Source organism: Sus scrofa, chromosome 11, assembly GCF_054392235.1.
Source record: "Sus scrofa isolate SSC_HxYL_T2T_F1_AM1 chromosome 11, Sscrofa_HxYL_maternal_Yorkshire_Landrace_v2.0, whole genome shotgun sequence".
Lineage (NCBI taxonomy): Eukaryota > Metazoa > Chordata > Mammalia > Artiodactyla > Suidae > Sus > Sus scrofa.
In genome coordinates, this window is record NC_139393.1 from 25,326,512 (window position 1) to 25,348,845 (window position 22,334).

The 22,334-nt window shown below is 42.0% G+C and overlaps 1 protein-coding gene across 25 annotated transcripts in view; it reads right to left on the bottom strand.

Annotated features, from left to right (window-relative positions):
• DGKH (diacylglycerol kinase eta) overlaps positions 1 to 22,334 on the bottom strand; it is a 287,539-nt gene that overhangs the window by 81,077 nt on the left and 184,128 nt on the right. For 19 of the 25 annotated variants that reach the window (XM_084981862.1, XM_084981873.1, XM_084981865.1 and 16 more), the window contains 2 exons: positions 4,579 to 4,683; positions 3,943 to 4,075 (listed from right to left, as the gene is read on the bottom strand). In XM_084981862.1, the coding sequence (XP_084837988.1) occupies positions 3,943 to 4,075; positions 4,579 to 4,683 (238 nt within the window). Of the gene's footprint in view, positions 1 to 3,942; positions 4,076 to 4,578; positions 4,684 to 20,993; positions 21,121 to 22,334 lie in introns of those variants that run through there. The other 6 variants (XM_084981882.1, XM_084981880.1, XM_084981881.1 and 3 more) reach the window with 3 other exon arrangements.

The window sequence follows — 22,334 nt, forward strand, 5'->3', positions numbered from 1 at the left end:
CCCACTGAGCGAGGGCAGGGACCGAACCCGCAACCTCATGGTTTCTAGTCGGATTCGTTAACCACTGCGCCACGACAGGAACTCCATTAAGAGACATTCTTAAGAGACATTCTGGTGGGAGGACTACACGATAACCAGAAGGAAGGGATGAAGTGGAGCTCCCTCGACACGCATCACTAGTTCTCCCCAGTCATATTATCAAAAAGGCCTACAAAAGAGAAATGAAACAACCGCGAAAGAAGCAGCACATCCACGAAAAAACAAATAAGCCATAGATGATTTGGAAAACTAACACTTGATTATGAAACTCAGAACCTGCCTGCTACTAAGCTTATCCATCCTTCTAAGGACATACATTATTATCCAAGCATGAATGGATGCTGATGCTGTGTTTCTGACTTTTCAGAGAACTGTTTAAAAGTAGAGATCATTTCAGTAGAAATGTAATAAGGTTGCTGTTGCTAAATTCAAAATGTAAGGTGGTTCCTTTGCACATGGTTGTTGCATTTCTACCAGTAGACAAGCCTGACTAGTATCCATGAGGTCGAGGGTTTGATCCTTGGCCTCCCTCAATGGGTTAAAGATCTGGTGTTGCCGTGAGCTGTGGTGTAGGTCGCAGATGTGGCTCGGATCTGGCATTGCTGTGGCTGTGGTGTAGGCCGGCAGCTCCAGCTCCAATTTGACCCCTAGCCTGGGAACTTGATGTGCTGTGGGTGTGGCCCTAAAAAGATAAACAAACAGGCCTTATTTGAAGATTTTGCCTTTAAAAAAATCAAAAACCTCATTAAAGATAAAAAAATCATTTTTGTAAGAAAGTGCTTCATGCAATGAGCCTTGAGAATTACAAAGTTACTTAATATAACATATAATGATAATAATAAAATAACGTGGGCTATGATTATCATGGTCACTAAGGAATAGAGATGATTAATAGGCATCTTAATTTGGTGAGGTGACAGTTTTCTCCGAACAAGTTATTCTGAAGTGAAGCACCTATTTCATCTAGTGACCTGTAAAGCCATGATTTTAAAACCACAGAACTTAAAAATATACTGCCATGTAACAGAGTCATGATTCTTTATAGCAATATGCAATCTTTACCACGATGTAAGTGTGCAATAGTGGTTAAGATAAAAATTCCTGGGAGTTCCCGTCGTGGCGCAGTGGTTAACGAATCCGACTAGGAACCAAGAGGTTGCGGGTTCGGTCCCTGCACTTGCTCAGTGGGTTAATGATCTGGCGTTGCCGTGAGCTGTGGTGTAGGTCGCAGACGTGGCTCAGATCCCGCGTTGCTGTGGCTCTGGCGTAGGCCGGTGGCTACAGCTCCAATTCGACCCCTAGCCTGGGAACCTCCATATGCCGCGGGAGCGGCCCAAGAAATAGCAAAAAGACAAAAAAAAAAAAAAAAATTCCTAAGGATACTTATTGAGATAGTCAACGCTATTGATTTTTTTAAAAAAAAATCACCATTTAATCTTTATTCTTAAATCACTGCTTAAATCACTGTGAAGCATAATTGTGCTCTGAAATTGTAATGAACATGTTGGGATTATTTGTGAAGTGTACCTTCTGTCTTTTTTTCATGCATACATTTTATATATGCAAGGTCTTAAAATAATAATTTTAGTTATTCAACATGAGCCTAGAAGACAAATCAGTATGGACTTCTTTTATTGTGAAAACAGGGCAGAAAGATTAAACGCGATGGCTTTATACACTGGACCCTGGATTCCATCCTAATACAATGTTATTTACTGTCTTTGTTGACTGAATTTTTCCTGTATTTGCATCTCATATGTTATAACTTTTGAAGCCTCTTGTGTTGTAAGCCCTTAGTTTTATCAAGCAGGCACTTTTACCCAGATTTCGAGGGGGTTTCCAAAGTTTAACTTTGTTTACAATAGAAATATCTTAAATAACCAAAGTCTCATCAAATAAAAAGGCAACTTTTTATATATTCATAAAACCCTTGAGAAGTTCCCGTCGTGGCGCAGTGGTTAACGAATCGACTAGGAACCATGAGGTTGCGGGTTCGATCCCTGCCCTTGCTCAGTGGGTTAACGATCTGGCGTTGCCGTGAGCTGTGGTGTAGATTGCAGACGCGGCTCGGATCCCGCGTTGCTGTGGCTCTGGCGTAGGCCGGGGGCTACAGCTCCAATTCGACCCCTAGCCTGGGAACCTCCATATGCCGCGGGAGCGGCCCAAAGAAATAGCAAAAAAGACAAATAAATAAAATAAAATAAATAAATAAAAATTAAAAAAATAAAAAAAAATAAAACCCTTGGGATTTTAAAACTTGCTGCTACAGTTCTAAAAATTCTATTGGGCAGGATGCTGCAGATTTACAATTTACCAGCAGAGAAAATGAGTACCAACAGGTAGTCCCCTAAAAATATACTTTAAAAATACTATAATTAAGACTTAAAAAGGCCAGGAAGGTTTCATTATTATTATTATTATTATTATTATTATTTTCTTTTTAGGGCCTCACTCGAGGTATATGGAAGTTCCCAGGCTGGGGGTCGAATCAGAACTGCAGCTGCCAGTCTACACCACAGCCACAGCAACGCCAGATACGGAGCTGTGTCTGCGACCTACCTCGCAGCTTCCAGCAATGCCAGATCCTTAACCCACTGAGCGAGGCCAGGGATTGAGCCCGCATCCTCGTGGATACTAGGCGGGTTTGTAACCTGCTGAGCTGCAACGGGAACTCCACTTGATAGATTTCTTACACAAATGTCTTATACAGTTACAAATGTCTATAATTTATTTGACTGGAAAAGTTGTTTTATTGTATATATTCTCTCATTTCAGTTCCATGCTATTGCATGAGGGATCAATGACTATTATTCCCATTTTTACAGAGGAGGAAACAAAAGTCTAAAAGAGTTAAACTACTTCTCCTGGTCATAGTCGGTAGCGGAGAAACTGGACTGGAACCCAGAGGGTTTCACTATAGAGCTTTGTTTTTGCCCACTAGGCTGTGTCACATTAAATAGCCAAAATAGTGACATAGCTCAGATTTTATAATTTACATGAATTAAACTGTGACTCTATGTCTATTTCATTGTTTAATAATTATAGTCAAAGGGACTCTAAAATTTTTTGAATTAGAGAAAAAAGTTAATCACAGTTTATTTGTATATAGTTCAGAAAGCAGAATACACAGTAATGGGCTCACTGAGGAATTTAATTAAAGAGATCTAAGGAAGGAAAGGGTTTTCTCCTGGTGAGTATTAATCTATTTTTAAGTGGCCACTGCTCTTAAATTTAAAAATAACCCACAAATCCTGTAATGAGAACAACAGCATAGACCTTATTTTTAGAAAACGTTAAAGGAGTTTAAAAGGATGGCTTCCATGTAAATGAAATGAAATGAAATATTTAGAACAATGCAAACCTGACTAGTATCCATGAGGATGCGGGCTCAATCCCTGGCCTCGCTCAGTGGGTTAAGGATCTGGCATTGCTGGAAGCTGCGAGGTAGGTCACAGACGCAGCTCCGTATCTGGCAGAAATCCTGCCATAAAGTACACACTGTCCTCAGAGAAAATTTTGTTCTCCATAATCAAACAGAATAGAAAAAGAATGCCAGAAAACTAGAATGACCTACAAAGTCTAAAGAATTTTCTTTCACAGCAGCTGTGAGTCCTTCAGGCGGGGAATACCGCGTTTTGATTTAGACTTCCATTCAAATGATTTTCTGCTATCTTTTCCTGGGCCAAAAGATTTCCCAAGTTGGTCCTCTGTGTGCAGAGCTCTCGTTGAAGCCACAACAAAATTAAAACACTGTGGTCCCACTGAGATGCTCGCAGCCCCCGCTTCCACCCAAGGGAGATGCTTTCCTGAGATGATGTTTCACTGGTCTGTTCAGATGTACCAATGGCAGCGAGTGGACTGCCACTCAGGTCAGGAAAGAAAACACGGTGGAGGCTACTGTACCTTCGCAGGACAGGCCATGGGAGGTGACTCCAGAAAGACTCTCTCGGCACACGTTACAGAAAGTGGGTCGGGCATGGGAGCAGGCGTACCAGTTATGCATCCCTGAGAAATGTTCCACATTAAACTGGGCCACCTAGAAATGAGACGTGAGCACAGACTTGCCAAACAAGAGAACAGGACTACAGAGGCTGAACATTTGGAAGAGATCGAGCTACCATTAAAGTTTCAAATCCATCCTACTGTACAGCACAGGGAACTACAGCCAGTCTCTTGGGATAGCACATGATGGAAGATAGCATGAGAAGAAAAAAATATATATATATGTATATATATGTATGTATGTAAATATATAGGTATGTATATATATATGAATAGGTCACTACGCTGTATAGCAGAAATTGACATAACATTGTAAATTAACTATACTTTAATAAAAAAATGGAAAAAAAGTTAAATTTCAAATCCATAATTTTAAAAACTAAAACACTTTACGTATAAAAAATGATTCAATATCAGGTTTAAACAAGCTGCTGACTGAATCTACACATATGCTTTTTTTTTTTTTTTCACATATGTAGCTTTAGCTTTGGCTAACACACTCGCTAAGAACAGGTCACAGGAGAGATGCTGTTTTACCTCGTAAGGGTCTCTGGTCTGTACAGACTTGAGCGAGCTGATCCAATCCTCCATCTCTTTTCTGTTCTCAGCACACAGCATGAGTCTTCTGAATGGAGTGATTATCTGAAAGGGACAATTCAACCTAATTTTTGCTAAGAACCAAAAAAGGGATTATGGCACAACCTGACATTCTGCCAGGTGATTGCTTTTCTCATCTCTGGGTCCTTCTCTCCTTGATGAAGAAAGTTAAGACTCTCTGTAACAAAAATGAATTTGGTTCTCAATATGACATCGGGTGAGCCAGGAAAGGAAAATTCCGAGGAGTCTTTTCTTGCCTTTGAATGCACTGCAATTTACTTATCAGACTTTTTAGCCCTCTACCCAAGGCTATGAGCGCAAATAAGCAGAGTATCTCATTTCATGGGATGTTTCTTAAAAATTGATTTTAAATACAAATCAAAATAGTTCATGGGAAGCCTAGAATTAACATGCGTTTTTCAGTATGGAAATTTTTAAAAAGAAAAAACTAGAGGAATGCAATAGGAAATGATTTCATAACTGGCTTATAACGGTATCAAGACTATTCTGTTTTAAATAGTGTTGGGTTTACAGATCATTTTCATGGCCTATTTTATGTGCCAGATTATTTCTCCCATTGTGTAGAATTCTACTGTCCTCCTCTGTAGTGAGAGTAGGGACGAGGAATTAGCATCGAAGTTGGCTTTAAGGGAAAAAAATAATTGTGACTTTCATCTTTTTTTTTTTTCATTTCACTAAAGAAGGCAAATTAATTATGTCAAGACTCTCAAAGCAAGAGGAATCAAAATTTCATGCTGTTACAGCATGAAAAGGACTTCAATGTAAGATTCTGAAATGACTTGAAAGCAGCCCCTATTTCTGCGTGAATACAATATTCTGGTTGAAATCTTGAAGTTGCTAAATCCTAAGCATTTACTGCAAAGAAGGGACCATTTATTTACCTGTGGGGAAAAAAAGCACAATGTCACATTCCTACCCAGAAATTATTTCCAAATGATATATTACACATTTATTGATAGAGCAAATAATAAACTTTTGCAGATGATAAGCCATGGGATAAAGTGATAATCTACACACTTGCAGTATAAACCAGATTCCCCACATTATGGAAAAGCAATAACTATTCTTTTTTAAAACGGAATCTTTCCCCCAAAGAGTAAACTAGCAGGCCTCCATTACTACTGTTATCTTAGAAAATTAGTCCACTCTTCAAAGCTGTAGAGATCAGCCCAGTCGTAGCTACTCACCAGTCATGGTCTCGTCTCATCTGTCACTTTTTAGGCTCCACAATCCTTCCTTAGACCAAGAAACCTTTAGCACATTGGACAGGCAACTCATGCTTAAATACCCCCGGCCAGAAGTCACGTGGAAGAGGAGCATTAACTGCTCAGCCCTGGGTACTTGTTAATTGCATATGAAATGGAACAGAACCTCACTTTTGCATCTTCCTCTGTTTTCCACTACCCTCCCTGGATAAAGCTTATTAGCAATTGGTCATTCCTCTTCCTGAATAAATAGTTAATGCAAAGAGCAATGCCTCCCTCATTACAGAAGAGCCAAATGGATGCTTTATTGCTTCAAAATGTTTTTCTACGACAGCTCATCAAATACAGCAGAGAGGGGTACCATTAAATCATAATATGCTCCTAGCTCCGATGACTGGCACAGCACTCCAGAAAACTCTGTGTCATGGGACTGACGGAATAAATCCAATATTTATCTGAAAAAATATCACCTCTAGCAAGTTTTATTTAATTTTTGGCTATACTATATGGCGTAACGCTAAGGACTCCCCCTCTTTCATTATGATTTTAGAGTGAGTAAGACAAGTATTATTCAGGTAAATAAACCAGGCTTGCTATTTCATCCTTTAATTTCATGTTTTGTTGAATTTTAAGTAAAGCAGAATATCTGATGGTCTTAACTATCTTCAATGCTTTTATATTCTTTAAAAGCCACTGTGAATTCAATAAAAGGAAGGAAAAGAAGGATAGAGAGATAGCTTCTAATTTTTCTTGTAGTTTTTGGAACTACATAAATGCTAGAATCCTCAGATAGAATCCTCAATTCTAAAGGATTTCAGGAACATAAACCATGCATGTAACCCACATGCCAATGAAGTAATATTTTTACATTTGCAATTTCTCCTTTTAAAAAACTGTTTTGTAATGGGGAATAATAAGCAAGTAAATATCCCAACATATATATATATATATATATATAGTGTTTCTAGGGCCACAAACTCAGCATATGGAGGTTTCCAGGCTAGGAGTCAAATCAGAGCTGTAGCCGCTGGCCTACATCACAGCCACAGCAACGCCAGATCCGAGCCTCATCTGTGACCTGGACCACAAGCTCTTGGCCACACCCACCAAACAAGGCCAGGGATCGAACCCACATCCTCTTGGATACTACTCAGATTCGCTTCTGCTGAGCCACAACGGGAACTCCCCTAACATCATCTTAAAAGTTTTGGGGAGCCAAAAATAAATTACAAATAATTTTGATTTATAGGCGTGGTGATGATCAAGCTGCACTATAAGAAGTCTATTTGGGAAAAAGAAAATCCTTCATAAATCGTGCGATGAAGAGATGTTAGGCTTTGTGGTGGCGGGACCAAAAAATATCTTAGGGAGCAGCCTGGAGGGAGCTGAGCTTAGCTGAAGACGAGGCTGGTTTATCCAGCAAACTTGAAACATCTCTCAGACGTCTCTTGCCTCTCTATGGTAAGCCTTCGTCAGGCCTCCAATCTTCTAAGCCCCCAGCCCATCTTTCATTTAAATTTTTCCCCATCACTGACCTTTGTAGAAAAGGCTATGCCAGTCATGGCTGTGAAATGACAGGCTCTGCTTGGACCCTAACTGAATCTTAGACTGCAGTAGTTCCTTGTCCAAATCTCTAGGAAAGTATCTGAGGAGCTGCAAACTCTGAAAATGATTGGGTTCTTACTCTGAAAGTATATTGTATGTTGGACTCTGTCTTTTTATTATGACAAGTGCGTGAGCTGGGGAGATGTTAGGACAGAGGAGAGGGCTATGCCCAGAAAAGACTTCTGAGCCTGGAACTAGAGGACTTTTTACCTTTCTTGAAGGATCTGTGTGGTTGACCTAACCTCAAATGTCCCCCAGCCCCTGGCCTTATCTCAACCCTTGCCCACTGCCCCACAGGACGTTTCTTTGGGCACATGGGAACTTAATCAGTAATTACTTTCTTCAGGAGTTCCTGAAGTTGTGGTGCAGTAGAAATGAACCTGACTAGGATCCATGAGGATGTGGGTTCGATCCCTGGCTTTGCTCAGGGATCTGGTGTTGCCGTGAGCAGTGGTGTAGGCTGCAGAAGCGGTTCGGATCCTACGCTACTGTGGCTGTGGTGTAGGCTGGCAGGTTCAGCTCTGATTCGACCCCGAGCCTGGGAACTCCCATATCCCACAGGTGTGGCTCTAAAAAAAAAAAAAAGTAATTAGTTTCTTTGAACTATAACCACCACTCCCATCCCAGATCCTGGACCACATCTGCCTGTCTTGTTCGTTCACTCCCACATTTATTGAATGTTTATTGCATGCCAGATCCCGGGCAGAAAAACCAGATGGGCTTTGCCTCATTATGACAGAGACAAGTGCGTAAACCAGGATCTGCCTGTCTAAAAAAGTGCTGTATAAGATGGAGTACAAAGGGGTGTTCTCTTGTGGTGCAACTGCTGCGGGTTCGATTCCTGGCCAGGTAACCTCCATATGGGCATGGCAAAAAAAAAAAAAAAAAAAAAAAAAAAAAAAGATGGAATGCAAAGGAGAGGATTCTAAATTACTGTCTATGCTGCCTCAAATAATATACAAATGCTACATGAATAGAGATATGGCTCCAATGAGAGTTACTGGACTATGAGAGTTAATTCAATAATACTTTTTATTTTTTGTCTTTTTTTTTTTTTTTTTTCAAGGAGTTACACATGGAAGATTCTAGGCTAGGGGTCAAATTGGAGCTATAGCTGCCAGCCTACGCCACAGCCACAGCCACTCAGGATCCAAGCCATGACTGCAAACTATACCACAGCTCACGGCAATATCGGATCCTTGAACCCACTAAGCGAGGCCAGGGATCAAACCCAAATCCTCATGGATAGTAGTTGGGTTCGTTACCACTGAGCCACAACGGGAACTCCCCAACAACACTATTATGTGTATATAAATATCAAGACTTTCTCAGTCTAGGAAAGCATGTAAATACATAAAACACATATAAAACAATCTGGCATTAAATATATAAAATTCCATTGAAGAGTAACATAGTTAAAACTAAATATCTAAATGTGCACATGAAATAAATACTGCACTGGTCATCTCTCAGTGAAGGAATCACAGATAATTTAAATGCAATGTTTTGGTTAGCTTGTGATTTCTAAAATAAATATGTAGTATTTCTGCAATAAAAACATTCTTTATTTGTTTTTTTTTTAACTAACAGAAGAATGGGAACTTGGAATTTAAAACTTCACATTTTTGCAAAGCAGGAGTTCTCAAGCTTGACTGCCCCTTAAAATCACCTGGGAGACTTTCAAGAACCCCAACATCCAGCCCTGACTCCATACCAATGAACTCAGAACATATGAAGAGGGGACCCAGCTACCAGTTTGTTTGTTTGTTTTTAACTCCCAGGAAATTCCCAAGGGCAGCCACGTTTAAGAACCAGGGTTCCAGGAGTTCCCGTCGTGGCGCAGTGGTTAACGAATCTGACTAGGAACCATGAGGTTGCGGGTTCGGTCCCTGCCCTTGCTCAGTGGGTTAACGATCCGGCGTTGCCGTGAGCTGTGCTGTAGGTTGCAGATGTGGCTTGGATCCCGCGTTGCTGTGGCTCTGGTGTAGGCCGGTGGCTGCAGCTCCGATTGGACCCCTAGCCTGGGAATCTCCATATGCCGCGGGAGCGGCCCAAGAAATAGCAAAAAGACAAAAAAAAAAGAGAAGAACCAGGGTTCCAGAGACAGGGTATTGCAAATGCCCGAATGGAAACCACCTGCGTAACAGCAGAGTGATTCAGGGCCTAAGCCTTGGAATTGGACGGACTTAGAATGACCACCAAGAGCATCCTTTCTTATGCGTGTGGCTATGAACATGATTCCTCGGCTCCCTAAGCCTCAGTCTGGCATCTGCAAAGTGAGGATGGAGCAGAACCTCACAGCTCTGCAGAGCGTGCTGGGGATCGTGAGACAATGCAAGAGAAACCCTCAGCACAGGGTGGGTGACGCAGCCAGTGCCCACTGAATATGAGCATCACCACTCGCAGCACCAACGGAAGTTCTGTACATAATTCCAGGTTTCTTCTCTAGTGCATATGTTTGCGGGGTAAGTGCCCTCCATTAACAAAACTAATAGGAGCTTAGGTCAGGAATGGAGGCATTTTGCCAATGACAGAGTCATGGACTAGCCAACCACCAAAGTAGAAAGATAATGACCTATTCCTTGGAAGACATTAGGATAATATCAACAGACAAAATAGGAAAAATTGGTTCCCACTGAATTGCCCGGTCTAACCTTATCCAAAGCAGAAATATCATGGCAAAAGGCTCACCAAAGAGTACAGCTGAGAGACTTTTCAGCATGCTGTCTCTAGTAGGTATCATGTCTAAATTATTCAAGATAGAAGTTTACTCCTTTTTTTGGGGGGGGGGTCTTTTTACGGCTGCACCCGTGGCATATGGAGGTTCCCAGGCCAGGAGTCAAATGAGAGCTACAGCTGCCAGCCTACACCACGGCCACAGCAACGTGGGATCCGAGTTGTATCTGCGACCTACACCACAGCTCACGGCAATGCCGGATCCTTAACCCACTGAGCAAGGCCAGGGATCGAACCCGCAGCCTCATGGATACTAGTCAGGTTCATAACCCACTGAGCCACAACGGGAATACCGAGGTTTTCTTTTCTTTGAATGTGGCTGTAGGCAGAATTGTGTATCTTATAGCTGGACAGTGAGGGAGATTCTCTGTACTGGTTTTTGCGTTGTTTTGTTTTTTTGGTCATACCCTCGGCACATGGAAGTTCCCCAGCAAGGGACAGAACTGGAGCCATAGCAGTGAGAACTCAGAAGCCTTACACTAGGCCACCAGGGAAACTTCTCTGGCAGTACTTACTACTGGATCTTTAGTGATGAATCCTGGACTTCCCTGATTGAAATAAAAATTCACATACAGGAAAGAAGCCCTTCTTGGAAAACAGGACAGAAAGTTTAGTTGTGCTATAGCAATTTTTATTGTCTCCACTTATTATAACTTAGGGGCTATGATTTGACTTGTGGCAACTGGGTATAATTATGTCTTCATAACACTAGGTTTGCTATACCTGCAGTTGCCAAAAGCTCAGTCTTAATATACCTCCTTCCCTTCCCCTTCATAAAATCTATACCCATCTCTTAAATGAGGCATGTTTCTCTTTTTCCCCCACTCTTCGTTTATGGAATGAAGTCATTCACCTTGACAACTGAAATGTGCCCAACGGCAACACAGTTGCACATCTTATATGTATCTTATCTTATACATCTTATTATGAGAACAGAGATACTTACTCCCATACTTCAAGAAGTAAACTTGGCTCTGCAGCCAAGAGCACAGGTCCTCAACGATGTGTTGGTACCTGAATCAGGCCAAGAGTTTGTTCCAAACACAGCCGACATGCTCCAAATCAGACTTGGTGAATCAAAATCTTATTCTGGGGGGGAGGCTAACTGCCAATGTAACTGTCTCCTGGCAAAGCCATACAGGTAAATGTGGTGCACATCCATTTATCAATATCAACCATGAAGGGTAACAGAAGCATCCAACTTTCCCACTACTCAAGGGAGGATCTGGTCTAAACAATGTAAAGAAAGCAATTTTTTGGGGGGGCTCACCCGAGGCATATGGAGGTTCCCAGGCTAGGAGTCGAATCGGAGCTATATAGCCTCGGACCTATGCCATGCCAGATCCAAGCCGCGTCTGCAACCTACACCAGAGCTCATGGCCACCCTGGATCCTTAACCCACTAAGCAAGACCAGGGATCGAACCTGCATCCTCATGGATGCTAGTCAGATTCATTTCCACTGAGCCACGACGGGAACGCCCTCTCTACTTCATTATGGTTGCCTCAAGCCCCATCCGCTTTCTAAGATGACAACTACTGATTCAAGAAGTAATTTTCCAGAGGTGTTGATAGCTGATAAAGGTTTATTTTCTCCAGTGGGTGCTTGAATTTTAACAGAAAACTAATAAAAAGGACAGTGTCACCACAAATGTATTTCTGGCACCATGACCAAAGAAAGTGCCACAGGTATTTTCAACTGAGAGTGTAATTTAAATCAGTAAAAAACAGAATTTAAGATTAGGAAGCGAACTTATCATCTTGATACAATACCATGAGCCTGCATTTTAGAGCCATAAATGCTGTGGAATCTGCATTCAATGCTCCCAGAGAAAGAGACTAGGTTCCCTGAATTCCTGGGACACAACTTTCACAGTATCTAAAATAATGTAAAATAGGAGTTCCCGTTTTGGCTCAGTGGTAACCAACCTGACTATCCCTGAGGACACCGGTTTGATCCTTGGCCTCGTTCAGTGGGTTAAGGATCCGGTGTCGCCTTGAGCTGTGGTGTAGGTTGCAGACGCGGCTCTGATCTGGTGTTGCTGTGGCTGTGGTGTAGGCCGGCATCTACAGCTCCGATTCGACCCCTAGCCTGGGAACCTCCATATGCCACAGGGGCAGCCCTAAGAGGAAAAAACAAAAAGAGTAAATAAAAGTAAATACCATAAAATAACTTCTAGAGATGTGATGGATGAACAATAAGACTGAGATCACCTGGGAACTCACACACATATGAGCACCTTACAATCAATCTGCAGCTGGAATTTATACAGAAATGCTGCCATGCAGGCAGCGCACCATGTCAACTGGATACTAAGTCATCTTGCCTGGTAGGTGAACTAAGGTCTTCCGTATTCCCTTTCAAAAGGATCTAAAAATCCTGTCAGATGTCCTTTCAAAACCATGGTTAGACTCAGACAACACACACAGGCCCTTTACTGAGAGTCAAAGAGGATATCTGAAAATCACTTTTGTTTTTGGCTGGGTTATTGTCCTCCTGGTTCATCAGTCATCTTAACTGAATAACAGAGCACTGATCTGAGCAGGCATTCCTGTAATATAGGCTAGGAAGCATCAAACCACCCCACAGGCTCTCAAAAGAAAGGGACAGACATTAATCATGACCACGAGGAAGTCTATCCCAAAGATGCTTCTTTTCCTAAGAAGTTATATAGCATCTGGCTATAATACATATTTCAGAAATCCAAATTTCAATCCAACAATTACCTACACATTGCTACACATGAGCATTCTGGAGCAGAGAGATGATGAACTTGTCCTCACTTGTGACAAGATCCCACTGAAAAAGCAAGTATTGAAAAAGTTATTTCGAATGCAAAATTTTCGTAAATATATAAGACAACAATTCTGAGAAATCGACTAATTACAGAAAGGAAAGACACCTGGGTGAGAGCAGAGCATCTCTGCCAAGAATGTTTGCCTTCTTATCTACAGGGTCACTTGACCACATACTTAGGGCAAAAAGGCAACATCTCCCAGATTCTTCCATAATCTGTGTGAATTAAGTATGGAGCTAATGTTGCTACAACAAACTAAAGAGTGCTACAGGAAGTTAAAAAAAAGATTATTCTGGAGTTCCTGTCGTGTCGCAGTGGTTAATGAATCCGACTAGGAACCATGAGGTGGCAGGTTCGATCCCTGGCCTCGCTCAGTGGGTTAAGGATCCGGTGTTGCCGTGAGCTATGGTGTAGGTTGCAGATGAGGCTCAGATCCCGTGTTGCTGTGGCTCTGGCATAGGCTGGTGGCTACAGCTCTGATTCGACCCCTAGCCTGGAAACCTCCATATGCTGCGGGTGTGCCTCTAAAAGGCTAATAATAATAATAATAATAAATAAAACACTTTAGATAAAATAGGGAAAAGAGAGAACAGATGAAGCAACTGCGGCAACTTCTAGATAATAGCAAGAGCTGGGCATTGGGGATGTGTGGGTTCATCACAGTTATTTTTCCACATTTTCTTACAGTTGAAAGAAATGTATTAAGCCTTTGGGACCCCCAAGAAAAACTCTTCAAGGAACTAAAAAGCCAAGGGATGGGGGGGGGGGGGTCTTTGGTCTCCTTTTCTGCACATAGACTCTATTCAACCTTGACCCTGAACTCAGCTTGCAAATCACATCTACCAGGACCCACATCTCTGACCTCCTCTCTCCTCCCATGTCCAACTCAAATTAGAAGAGTAACGTGCTGCCCTTACTCAAATATCCATAGAAGCTAACGAAGTAGACTTCTGATTACTGACTGAGATGGGATGGAATGAAATAAGCTGCATAATTACTTCCATAATTCCTAAGCTTCAGTGACTCTGCTTAAGATTAGGTAGGTCTAGAGATAACAAAACTTGACTAAGGAATCATGGCTTCACAACAATGTCATTTTCCATATTAATCTAATTTCCTCTATAACCTAATGTTGGATTTTATATTGTCTTAGAGTACTAAGTATCAATAAAATATAAATTCTGATTCCTGTTTCCATGAAAAAAAGGAACCACAGATATCAATGCTAATATTCTCTCAACCTACCCAGCTTTTCCACATTCTAAAAAGCGAAATTTATCTTGACATACATTTTAAAAATCTAAAATCCTCTGAAGTCAAAATTATATGGAAAAGCATTGAATAAAATGTTAACACCATAAAAGAGAGACATGCAAGGTGGCAGAATCTAAATAGTTTTCAAATGAGCAACTGAACTCAACCTTATATAAACTATATAGTCTTAGAATCTATACAAAATCTATAAATGAAAGCAGTCTAACATCTTTATGGGAATATCTTGTCTTAATACTTAATGGGATATTATCTAATAATGTCTAATGAGATAATATCTAATGGGATATTATCTTTATGGGAATATCTTGTCTTAATACCTAATGGGATATCATCTGATAATGGGATATTACCTAACACTATCTAATGGGATAATGGCTAATGGGATATTATCCTTACAGCTATGCTGTAACTTCATTTAGCTATATAATAGTAGCTATAACTAAAATATCACTAAAAATATACTTGGTTCCCCAAAACTGGTTGAAAAGAATCTAAAAATTACTGATCAGCGTTCTAAGAGCAGAGCAAAATCAATTAATATTTACAGTGTCAATAGGAAGCAAGCATATTTCAAAACTTCCAAAGGTAAATAAAAGAATTCAGGGGAGTTCCTACTGTGGCACAGTGGGTTAAGGATCTGGCGTTCCCAACAGCCGTGCTGTGCTGTAGGTCACAGCTGTGGCTTGGATTCCGGCCCCAGGAACTTCCGTGTGCTGTGGGTGGGGCCAAAAAAAAAAAGGATTCAGAACTGCAAGTCAGGCCACACAAATCAGCTATGTAGTTCTGCAAATTGGCTTAGTAGTTGGCTTAGCGTCTGCAAATTTGCAAAGCTCCCCATGAGTCCAACACTTGAATGTTTGAAAAACAAGAGTTGACGACCTTTCCCTGATAACTTTAACCTAGGAAGGTTCCCACCCTCGCCTTTATAGCACTTTTTCTCCACTTAGATAATAACATTTGTTTTCTAACTTCACTCACTTTACGTCTGTTGCACAGCTACATTCTGAAAGGCAAGCACATGCACGACATAAAGAAAATAACTGAATTAATTTTGAAAAGTCAAATACAAGGGTAGCACTGACATTATTAATGTCTTAAGCGATGGGTAAAGATAACGGATTAGCTGAGTTATCACCTTATGAGGAAAGTACTGAAGGCAATATATTGCGAGAGTTTAAAACTTACACTATTTGAATCCATCCATCATGCTATTCATTCATTCACTACAACATGTAAAGACTGCCTATTTTATGCCGAGCAATATTGCAGCCCTGGAGACTAAGAGATGAAAGACCCCACCCTTTCACTCAAGGAGGCTCACAGCACAATGGGGAACACAGATCACGCAACCTAATTTTAAATACTCTGTTTCTGTCATTTCCAAACCACTCAGCCCAACATACAAGATCCTTCAAGATCTGGACCCTTATCTATGCTCTCAGCACCTGGGGTGCAACTAGAATACAGTGAAATGCGACGGAAGCATGGGGAACGCTTTGTGGGAGATGATACCCAGCACGCGGGGATGAAGGGCAAGAACAGTTAAGTGCATTTCTGTAAGGAGGGAGCCAGAGGTGGGAAAGGGCCATTGTCAAGGAGGGGACACACCAACACACAGCTGAAGAAAGGTCAAGGGAAGGACCGGGTATTTACTGCAAATAGTGTGAGGGACCCATCACAGGTTGAAAAACAAAGAGAACACAGAGAGGTAGTTAGGAAAAACCTTTAACCACGCTCGGGAGTTTGGATTTGATCTGTGAAGCGGACAGAGCACTAGGAAAGGGCTGTAAGCAGGGAAGGTACATGAATCCTTTATTTCAGGATAACTCTGGCAGCAGAGTAGTGAGTCAGCTGGGTGGTTAGGAGACGTGCGAGAAGATTCTTATTCAACTGTGAGCTCGGGGATGTAATGGGATTGCTGTGTATTAGGAGCATCACTGAAGACTGGAGTGGACAGCAGAGATGATTAAGGGTTTAATAGCTTTTTCAGAGGCAGAATTAATGGGACTGGGTGACGGGGCTGTGAAGAGTGATAAAGAGGGAGCAGTTTCAATGACTCCGGCTTTCATATTCGCAATGAGAATCAGTTTAAAAGTCCAAAATACCGAGTATCACTATTTATGACCTGCTATCATATATCATATCATGTGCTACCATATATCATTTGTATCATATCATGTGATATCATATAGATCCTATATCCTACAGTATCATATCATGTGATATCACACACCATAATTATATCATACCATATCATACCTTATTTCGTCCACACAACCCCAAAAGTAGCAATCCATCTGACATTGGAGGAGCCAGAAGCTCAGAGAAGTTTGTCATTTGTCCAAGGTCACTACCCACATGTAGGACTTGAAACTAACTTCTGTCTGCTTTCCTAGCCATCTACTAGAGAACGAAGAAATAGCAAAGAATTTACTGGCAGTATCCTAAAAGAACAGACAGAAAAGGCTGCACAAGCTGCTCACCTTTTCTCCCCTTAAAAAATAATCAGGGATACTGCAATTACATCTCAACTCTACACGTACAGTACAATCTTTAAAGGTGAGCAAGAAAAGGGGCTGGTAAAAAATAATAATAATTTACGAATATAGACAGAGCTCTGCAAACCAGACACCTTTGGAGAACCAAATAGTAAGATATATAATTACACAGAGCAAGGTATTTGAAATATTTCATTGTACATGGGAAACAAAATTTGTTTGTTTAGCATTAATTGTAATAACAAGGATCTCAAGGACCGCAGAAATTGTGTGACATTCACTTCCACTGTAAATGAGCACTGAATATTATTAGTTAATGGGCCCATTAGAAGTTTTACCCTTCATTTACTATTTTCAGACTGTACCAGGGATCAAACGATGCATTAGGCCCATTCCCTTGGCACAAGCTCTTTTGGTTTGTAACCGTAAATTGCATTGTACAGAACACACTGGCAATGAGAACTGTCAAAACAGAATAATGATCTTGTTTGCAGTGGTCACCGCAAAACTAAAACATTTCTAAAATCTAAAATTTCCATTACACCATAATCACACTTCAGGAATAGAGAAGATATTTGAATATGCCAGAAATGTACAAAGAGCCATGAAAATGATATCCAGATAGTACTTCAAAGCCATTTCAGTAGTTTTTAAAGCATCTCTCTCAATTGTCTCCTAGACGTCACTGGGCTATCTTCCCATGATTTCAAACTCACAATGCGCAATTCGCAATGTCTTCTTTTCACTGTCCACAAACCTGCCTGTACTCTCGTTTTCTACCCTTCATTAAAGGCAGCGTTTATATACTAATTCCCCCAAATTCAACAATTCTACATTTGTTTCCTCCTCTCCTTCCTTCCGTCCCTTTGGCCATAGTTGCTGGTCTTTTCCGAAACATCTCTCATCCACCCTCCCTTCCCTCCCATTACAGACAGTCTGATATGTACCCTTAACGATGGTTTCCTTGACACTGTAGCAGTGTGCAACTTGGGCTTCCTACGCCTGTAGGAATCCATCACTCTTGTCAAATGCAGCTAATGACAGGCTGCCAGAAAGGGCGCCCATGGAACATTTAAAATTTTTTTGAATAATACAGATTTTTGATTTTAAAAAAAGATTCAAAGTGTATTTAGAGGGAAAAGTACTCCCTTCCAAGCCTGTCCCTAGCCACAAGTTTCCATTCTGAAAGATGAGCAAGAAAAGGGGCTGGTAAAAAAAAATAATAATTTACAAATATAGACAGAGCTCCGCAAACCAGACACCTTTGGAGAACAAAATATTAAGGTATGTAGTTACATTTATTTGAAATATTTGTATTTGAAATATTGAAATATTTCAATGTATTTGAAATATTTCATTATACATGGGAAACATTCAGAATGTTTCCATTCTGCTAGTCCCTGGGCAGAGATATTCTCTGCATATTCAACAAATATGTGGTCTTTTGAGGGTTAAAGGCACGCACACAGAGACATTTTATACATGCGTATTGTTCCACATCTGGCTTTTCCTACCGAATAAGACTTGGAGTTCAGAGCATTTTGTTATAGAGAGAGAGCTGATTCGTTATTTTTCATGGTTGCATAACATTCTACTGTGTGATATAGTTTATCCTTCATTACTTTTTTTTTTTTTTTCTTATTTTTTGTCTTTTTAAGGCTGCACCCAAGGCACATGGAAGTTCCCAGGCTAGGGGTTCAATTGGAGCTACAGCCGCTGGCCACAGCAATGCCAGATCCGAGCCATGTCTGACCTACGCCACAGCCACAGCAACAAAGGATCCGACCCATATCTTCAACCTACATCATAGCTCACAGCAACGCTGGATCCTTAACCCAGTGAGCAAGACCAGGGATTGAACCCAAGTCCTCATGGATACTAGTTGGATTCATTACCACTGAGCCACAATGGGAACTCCCTCATCATTCGTTTAAACCAGTCTCTAATTTGTACGTTCGGGTTTGTTTCCAACCTTTCACTATTACAATGTGCCATCAAAATCCTTGGACATGTATATCTTTGCACACATAAATGGTATGTTTCACTAACTCTGCTAATTCTGGATGATGCCGGTGGTAAAGGCACTGATGAATCTAAAGACATGAAAGGAACTTCTTTTACAAGCTAACTCCTGAACTGTGTATCTTGATCATATGGTGTGAACCCTCGGGTTAAAATCTTTTGGAAGCTTTTCAGGAGGCATTTGGAGTAGTCCTGTCAGCCCTTGCTGGTGGACATGCATTTCCACCTACACCGAAAAGGCACACACGTGACCCACAACTTTGTCACAGGAACAATGCTCCACCCGTACAAAAACAAAACACCGACTTCTTACAAAGGTCTCCAAAGAGAGAAGGATTTGCTGCTTTGTCCTGGCAGCTTTTAGTACATTATGAGGTTAACAAACAGAAAAGGTCTAATAATACTGTCGAGCAAGTATGACACATTACTGGTGGCATCCTTTTCTGATGGAATTCTGAAAGAGAAAATAGGCAAGGTCTATGCAAAAACCAGACCACAGAGGCCAAACACTCAACCCTTATAAACATGTTAGGAGTTTCCATTGTGGCGCAGCAGAGACAAATCCAACAAGTAACCGCTAGGTTGAAGGTTCGATCCCTGGCCTTGTTCAGTGGGTTAAGGATCTGGCATTGCCGTGAGCTGTGGTATAGGTCACACTCACAGCTTGGATACTGTGTTGCTCTGGCTGTGGCTGTGGCCGGCAGCTGTAGCTCTGATTAGACTTCTAGCCTAGGAATCACCATATGCCATGGGTGCAACCCTAAAAAGCAAAAAAATAAAATAAAAAAAAAAAAATAAAAAGACCCATGAGATACACAGAACATACATACATACCATGCATAGACTACTGTGATTCTTCTCACTTGACATATTAATGGCAGGCTGTAAGACTTCTGGTTAGTAACCCAGTAATTACCCATCGTCAGACACCCATACCAAAGAGTGTTGTGCTAGATAATTACAAAGCATTAGTGAAGTGTGCAAAAGCATCCCATTTGCAGAGATAAGAAATCCTACCAGCTGATCCAGACAGACCATGTCATCAGGCCATGCCCAGTGTCTGGATCAACGGAAGACATCACTCAACCTTGCTGGAAGGGACCTAATTAAGTTCTGATGTAAAGGGGCACATTATCGATGAGCCACATCTTCTACTCCAAGAGGCCAGCTCTGTTTAATAGCTTCTTGATACTCATCTATTTTGCTCAAGACGTAAAGACCGCCTTCTGCCTTGAACCTCATCCAATGGGGTCAACTTACAAGAAATTTCCAGGAATTCCCGGAGTGGCTCCGCAGGAACAAACCCGACTAGTATCCTGGAGGACATGGGTTCGATCCCTGACCTCGTTCAGTGGGTTAAGGATCCGTGTTGCCGTGAGCTGTGGTGTAGGTCGGAGATGTGGCTCAGATCCTGTGTTGCTGTGGCTGTGGTGTAGGCTGGTAGCTACAGCTCCCATTCGACCTCTAGCCTGGGAACGTCCACATGCCACAGGTGCAGCCCTCGAAAGCAGATAAATAAATAAATAAATCCTTTCTAAATGAATGACTGAATGTTAAGGGCAGGTCAGGAAGTGGAGAACCAGGTGGGGAGTGAGCTGTGCGGTGGTCTAGGGCTCAGGAAAAGCACTAGAGACAGCAAGTTGCAGGTTACGGACCAGTCTTTGTGCCAACAAGGAAAATTTAGTCTCCACCGCCTTCCCTCGCACCCTCCCCTCCACACACCATGCAACACTCTCTCCAACAGCACTCTTTTTTTTTCCTTGTCTTTTGTCTTTTTAGGGCGGCACCCACAGCATACGGAGGTTTCCAGGCCAGGAGTCCAATTGGAGCCACAGCTGCTGGTCTACGCAACAGACACCGCAACATGGGATCCAAGCCATGTCTGTGACCTACACCACAGCTCACGGCAATGCCAGGTCCTTAACCCATTGAGCAAGGCCAGGGATCGAACTCACAACCTCATGGTTCCTAGTCAGATTTGTTTCCCCTGCGCCACAACAGGAACTCCTCCAAGAGCATATTTGTAGGAAGGTCCCTTGGCTCTCGCCGTGTGCTACAATGAGACAGGGTGTGTAAAATGTCCAGCATAATGTCCAGCAATCTCTACATCCACTCCTCCTTGCCTGCTCCCAATAAACCCCAAGAGCTGAGGGCCCTGAATTCAGAACTAGCCACGCATAGCTCTTAGTCATCGAACCTGGAGAAAGTCATTTCGGCTCTCCGACCCTGAGTCTGCTCTGAAAACTGTCTTCTTGGAGGCTCCTTTTACTTCCCAGGGGATGCAATGACTGGCGATTTCCAACAATAGGCAGAGCCATTACCTCACAAAGGGCTGTTCTATCAGGTGACACTGTTAGAAGGTTCTCTTCTGTAGAGAATTGAAATTGCCCCTGCTTGAATTCAGCCCCGGATCTCTGTGCCATACGTCACAGTAACACAAAACCTGTCTTCTGCTTCTTATACGTGATAACCCCTCAAATATGAAAAAGATGTCCCATTTTCCCAAACCTTTAAAATAAAAAGTACCCTTCAGGAGTTCCCGTCGTGGCGCAGTGGTTAACGAATCCGACTAGGAACCATGAGGTTGCAGGTTCGATCCCTGGCCTTGCTCAGTGGGTTAAGGATCCGTCGTTGCTGTGAGCTGTGGTGTAGGTTGCAGACACGGCTTGGATCTGGCATTGCTGTGGCTGTGGTGTACGCCAGTGGCTATAGCTTCAATTGGACCCCTAGCCTGGGAACCTCCATATGCCGCGGGAGCGGCCCAAGAAATGGCAAAAAGGCAAAAAAAAAAGAAAAAGTACCCTTTAATGTCCATCAAGTCCATGATTCTTGGGCCTTTTTAAAAATATTAGTTACCTGCCTCTGTGAGTTCTTTATCAACATTTCTATTTAAAAGGTAGTGACTGCAATAAATTACAGGGCTCTGAATTTGTGGTATGGACAGCAAGTGCGGTGGCTCAGTTGGTTACAAACCTGACTAGTATCCACGAGGACACAGGTTTGATCCCTGGCCTCACTCAGTGGCTTAAGGATCCAGCGTGGCTGTGAGCTGGAGTGTAGGTCGCAGATGCGGCTCAGATCCCATGTAACTGTGGCTGTGGTGTAGGCCGGCAGCTGCAGCTCTGATTTGACCCCTAGCTTGGGAACTTCCAAATGCTGCAGGTGCGGCTCTCAGAATAGAGAATGAAAATAAAGAGGCAGAAGAGCAGAGTGGTCAAGAGGGCAGACTGAGTCTCTGTGACCCAGAAGGGTTCCAATTCTACTTACTGACATTATTGACATGTATTAGACGTTAACTAACTTCCCTGTTTGGATTTCTCACCTATAAAATGGAAGCATAATGGAACCTACTGTACAAGATTGACATAAAAAAGTTGAATGAGGAGTTCCCATCATGGCGCAGTGGTTAACGAATCCAACTAGGAATCATGAGGTTGTGGGTTCGGTCCCTGCCCTTGCTCAGTGGGTTGATGATCTGGCGTTGCCATGAGCTGTGGTGTAGGTTGCAGATGCGGCTCGGATCCCGAGTTGCTGTGGC